Source organism: Anopheles merus, unplaced genomic scaffold (genome assembly GCF_017562075.2).
Source record: "Anopheles merus strain MAF unplaced genomic scaffold, AmerM5.1 LNR4000322, whole genome shotgun sequence".
In the NCBI taxonomy this organism is placed as follows: Eukaryota; Metazoa; Arthropoda; class Insecta; order Diptera; family Culicidae; genus Anopheles; species Anopheles merus.
In genome coordinates this window covers 11,552-16,147 of record NW_024427902.1, presented here as the reverse complement: position 1 = coordinate 16,147, position 4,596 = coordinate 11,552, and the positions used below count along the sequence as shown (strand labels likewise).

The following is a 4,596-nucleotide window of genomic DNA, read 5'->3' as shown; positions in this document are numbered from 1 at the left end:
CTGCTTCTGAAGTAATATGACAGCCTTCCAAAAATACAACATCACGCACGTGCACAATTTCATGCTGCTCCGGGTTCCAAACCCTATACCCATTCACAGAGTATCCTACTAAAACTCCTTTCCAAGCTTTTGCATCCAGCTTAGCACGTTGTTCTTTCGGAATGTGAACGTACACATCACATCCAAAAATTCGGAGCTTTGCCAAATCAGGTTTCTTACCTTCCCATCTTTCGTATGGAGTCTTGTTGCCATCGATCGCATTCGTGGGGCTGCGGTTGAGAAGGTATGCAGCCGTTTGAATGGTTTGCCCCCAAAATCGCTTTTTGATTCCGGAATCCTGCAGCATTGTTCTGGCCTTGTCAACCAAGGTACGGTTCATCCGCTCGCTAACCCCGTTTTGCTGAGGTGTATGTGGAACAGTCCACTTCACAACGATACCACTCTGCTTCAGGAATTGCTCAAACTGCTTGCTTCGGTATTCACCGCCATTATCACAACGTAAACGGCTGTTGACCAAACTTTGCGGTAACAATAGCCTCGTACTCACAGAAACGCTTGAACACCTCATCCTTTGACTGAATCAGAAAAACCATTGTTCGTGATCGGCCCTACGTTGTGATATTTTATGTTAAAGTGCAGTGAAAATTTCTCACGGTTTAACGGTGACCGTTTGGCGTACTCGTCAGTATATTCCGAATCCTTTAACAACAATGGTTGACAATTTTGTTCTAACGCTTCACCCAGTGAAAATACGCACACAATATGCTGGATGAACGTAGCCCTAGCTGTCAAGACACAACAATAACAAAAAACGTAAACATACTCCTCGCCTTGATGTACCATCAACACTAACACTAACACTAACTCAGTCCTGACACAAACCGCGTGGTTTTCTTTATACAACGACGAAGTGCGGTGCGCAAACATTAAATCGACAAATACGGACATTTCGGTTACGAAGCTGCTGGCAAAGTGTTATCTCCTCTCTCTTCTACTGGCAAAGGACATATTTTAGTTATCGGACGCTTAATTAAACCCTTCATCGTGCGCAAGGTAACTACTCGCACCAGCCCGTCCAGACCGGGGTGCACCTCTATCACACGCGCTAACGGCCAACGGGTACTAGGCAGCAACTCGTCCATCAGGATAACCATTCGACCGGGTTGGATTTGATCTGCCTGCCTGGCAACACGCGGGTCCTTTTGCAACTCTTGCAAGTACTCCTTTTGCCAGTGTTTCCAAAACTTCTGCACCAATAGCTGCAGCTTCGCCAAGTGCTCATGTGCATTAGTGTGTGCCATCGTCATGTCAGGGTCCGGAAGTGCCGTCAATGAGGAGCCTATCAAAAAATGAGAAGGTGTTAGTGCGGCTAAATCATTGGGATCATCCGTAAGCGGTAAGAGAGGACGAGAGTTCATAGCTGCCTCGATCTGGTGCAGCACGGTGTAGTAACCCTCGAAGGAGAGCCGAGTACTTCCGAGGTGACGGAACAGATGACGCTTGGCCGTTTTCACCGCGGCTTCCCAAAGGCCGCCAAAGTGAGGAGCTCTCGGTGGAATCATGTGCCAAGAGATTCCCTGGTCCGCGCACGACGAAGCGATGGTACTCTGCGCAGCTTCACTCGTCAAAGTCGCAAAAAGCTCTCGTAGCTCATTTCTCGCTCCCTCGAAGTTTTTTCCATTGTCCGAATGGAGATGATCCGGAACACCTCTCCTCGCCGTAAACCTCCGTAGAGCCCCGAGAAAACCGTCAGTTGAGAGGTCTCCCACTAGCTCCAAATGCACCGCCTTTGTTGCAAAGCACACGAAGACACACAGGTATGCTTTCAACGATGCTGCGCGCCTATGCGCAGGTTTTAGGTACAGGGGACCTGCATAATCGACCCCGGTAACAGCAAAGGGCCGGCTTGGTATAATTCGGGCAGCGGGCAGCTGGCCAGTATGCTGCTCTGCAATAGTAGGCTGGTACCGAATACATTTTATACAGCTCCGAGCTACGCTTTTGACCAACATTCTTCCGTTCAAAGGCCAAAACCTCTCTCGTATAACTGACAGCAGCAACCGTCCTCCTCCATGAAGAAGCATTTTGTGATCATGCTCAGCAATCAATCGAGCCAAAGGATGGCCCTTCGGCAGCAGTGCGGGATGTTTCGACTGATACGGCAGCTGTGATAAATTCAGTCGTCCACCAACCAAGATGATACCCTTTTCGTCCACAAACGCCAACCCGGTTTTCAGCTCTGATTGTTTTTTGACCCGCTTTCCTCCTTGCAGATCGCGTAGCTCCTCAGCAAAAGACTCACGTTGGGCAAGGCGTATTAAGGCATTAACTGCTGCTGCTCGCTCCCGAGCGCTGAGAACTTTACGAGATGAAACGTCCCTCAGTTGCGCATTCCCCTCGCTGCATCGTAAAACTCTTCTTCCTCTTAATTTCTTTAGATGAGGGAGCATGGCAATGAATCGCATGCAATAGCTGACAACGTTCACCAGGCGAGTATAAGATGACCAACACAGAAACAATTCGTTGTGGCACACAGTAACCGCCGAAATTAACTCCTTCCTCTCTTGCTCTGCCACTTCAGAAATGCTTTGTGGATTGGGCATGGGCCAAGCATCTTGCGAATGCTCAAGCCAGGCTGGTCCATGCCTCCATGCTCGACTGTTGTTGAACTCGGACACCTCCATCCCACGCGATATCAAATCAGCAGGATTTTCGACTCCAGCTACATGCCTCCACTTGGCACCACTAGTGAAATGCTGGATTTCCGCTACACGGTTGGCCACAAATGTTTTCCATGTGCTCGGTGGCGCCTTGATCCAATGCATGCAGATATCTGAGTCGGTCCAAAAATATGATGCATTTACGGCCACATCAATGGCACCTTTTATGCGGTGATGCAAGTGCGCAGCTAGAACGCAGGCACACAACTCCAACCGAGCAATAGTCAGATTTTTCAACGGAGCAACTTTACTCTTCGACGCTAAAAGCATGACTCGAACTCGCCCAGCGTCTTCACACCGCACATATGTGCAAGCACCATAGGCTGCAGAAGATGCATCAGCAAAAGTGTGCAGCTCGATGTTTCGCGCCTCAGGAAGCAGTATGAATCTGTCCATTCGATATTGTGATAGAGATCGTATCTCCTTCTGAAACTGCTTCCACTTGCATACGATGTCTTCTGGCAACGATTCATCCCAATCGCGTGACGACACCCATATCTCCTGCATAATCATCTTAGCACGGATGATTATCGGCGCTATCATCCCCAAAGGATCGTACATTTTTGCGATGGCAGATAACACAGATCGCTTGGTGATCACATCGTCGTCTGGCTGGCACACACCCTCAAACACCAGCCAATCACCTTGTGGAACCCAACTGATGCCAAGTGTCTTCACGGCTTCGTGAGAATCGAAGCTCATCTTGGTTGTGGTTCCAACCTGTGCCTCATCCAGCCCATGCAGCACATCAACACAGTTCGACGTCCATTTCCGCAGCTCAAATCCGCCCTTTTGTAGTAGTTCGGCCAATTCAGTTCGTAGGCGGGTGGCTTCCTCAACTGATTGGGCTCCACCGATGAAATCGTCGACGTAAAAATTCTTTCGTAGAGCTGGGCCCGCTCGTGGGTATGCATTACCCTCATCATCGGCCAGCTGAATAAGAGCGCGCGTAGCGAGAAAGGATGAAGGCGCGAGACCATACGTTACTGTATTCAGCTGGTAGGTCTCCGCTGGCTGCTGCGGCTCGAAGCGAAACAAGATTCGCACCAACGGTCGATCGTCAGGATGAAGAAGTATTTGGCGGTACATTTTTGCTATATCGCCAACTAATGCCACCTTATACGTGCGGAACCGCAAAAGCTGATCTAGCAAGTCGTCCTGCACCACTGGTCCCACGCACAAAGCATCATTCAACGAGTATCCGCTGGTGGTTTTAGAAGAACCGTCGAACACGACCCTGATTTTCGTTGTGGTGCTAGACTCCTTGAACACAGGATGATGTGGCAAATAATACGACTCAGCAGGTACTGTATCTCCATCCCGAACTAAACTCATGTGCCCGAGATCAAGATACTCCTTCATAAACGCATGGTACTCTTCCTTCAACTTTGCATTTTTAGCGAATCTCCTCTCCAACAGATCATATCTTCGTACTGCGCTTACCTTGGAAGCACCCAGTCTGATGCCGAAATCGGGATGACGGGGTAAGCGTACGATATAACGCCCAGTCTCATTTCTCGCCGTTGTATCACGGAATATCTGCTCGCATCTTCGTTCCTCAGGCGAGTAGCCATCCTTCATCACTAATGAATCTGTCTTCCAGAATCGTTCGATGCTCTCTTCCAGCGACATCATACAGATAGCGTTTGAACTTGTTACCTGTGGTTCCGAGCATTGTAACGTAGCCGAACCAGCAACAATCCAACCAAACACACTATCAATCAATAACGGCAACCCATCACCCAAATGTACTCTGGCTGCACTGGGGAAGAATGAATAGTAGTGCTTGATACCTATCACCAAATCAACCTGCTGCGATGTGTTGAATTCGGGATCAGCTAGCTCGAGGCCTTTAGGGATACACCAGTGACTGACA

At 49.1% G+C, this 4,596-nt stretch overlaps 1 protein-coding gene across 1 annotated transcript; it reads right to left on the bottom strand.

Moving 5' to 3' along the window:
- Nucleotides 1-491: 491 nt before the first annotated feature.
- LOC121602154 lies at nt 492-4,352 on the bottom strand. Its single transcript, XM_041930910.1, has 2 exons — nt 3,024-4,352; nt 492-575 (listed from the first exon to the last, which is right to left on the bottom strand). Exons 1-2 carry the CDS (start codon nt 4,350-4,352, stop codon nt 492-494), a joined length of 1,413 nt encoding a protein of 470 aa, XP_041786844.1.
- Between the last annotated feature and the right edge of the window lie 244 nt (nt 4,353-4,596).

Coding starts and splice junctions, on each gene's coding strand:
- LOC121602154 (XM_041930910.1), bottom strand. CDS start 4,352: ATGTCGCTGGAAGAGAGCATCGAACGATTCTGGAAGACAGATTCATTA. Junction 576..3,023: donor CCTATGGTGCTTGCACATAT/GTGCGGTGTGAA, acceptor TTTCTGATTCAG/TCAAAGGATGAGGTGTTCAA.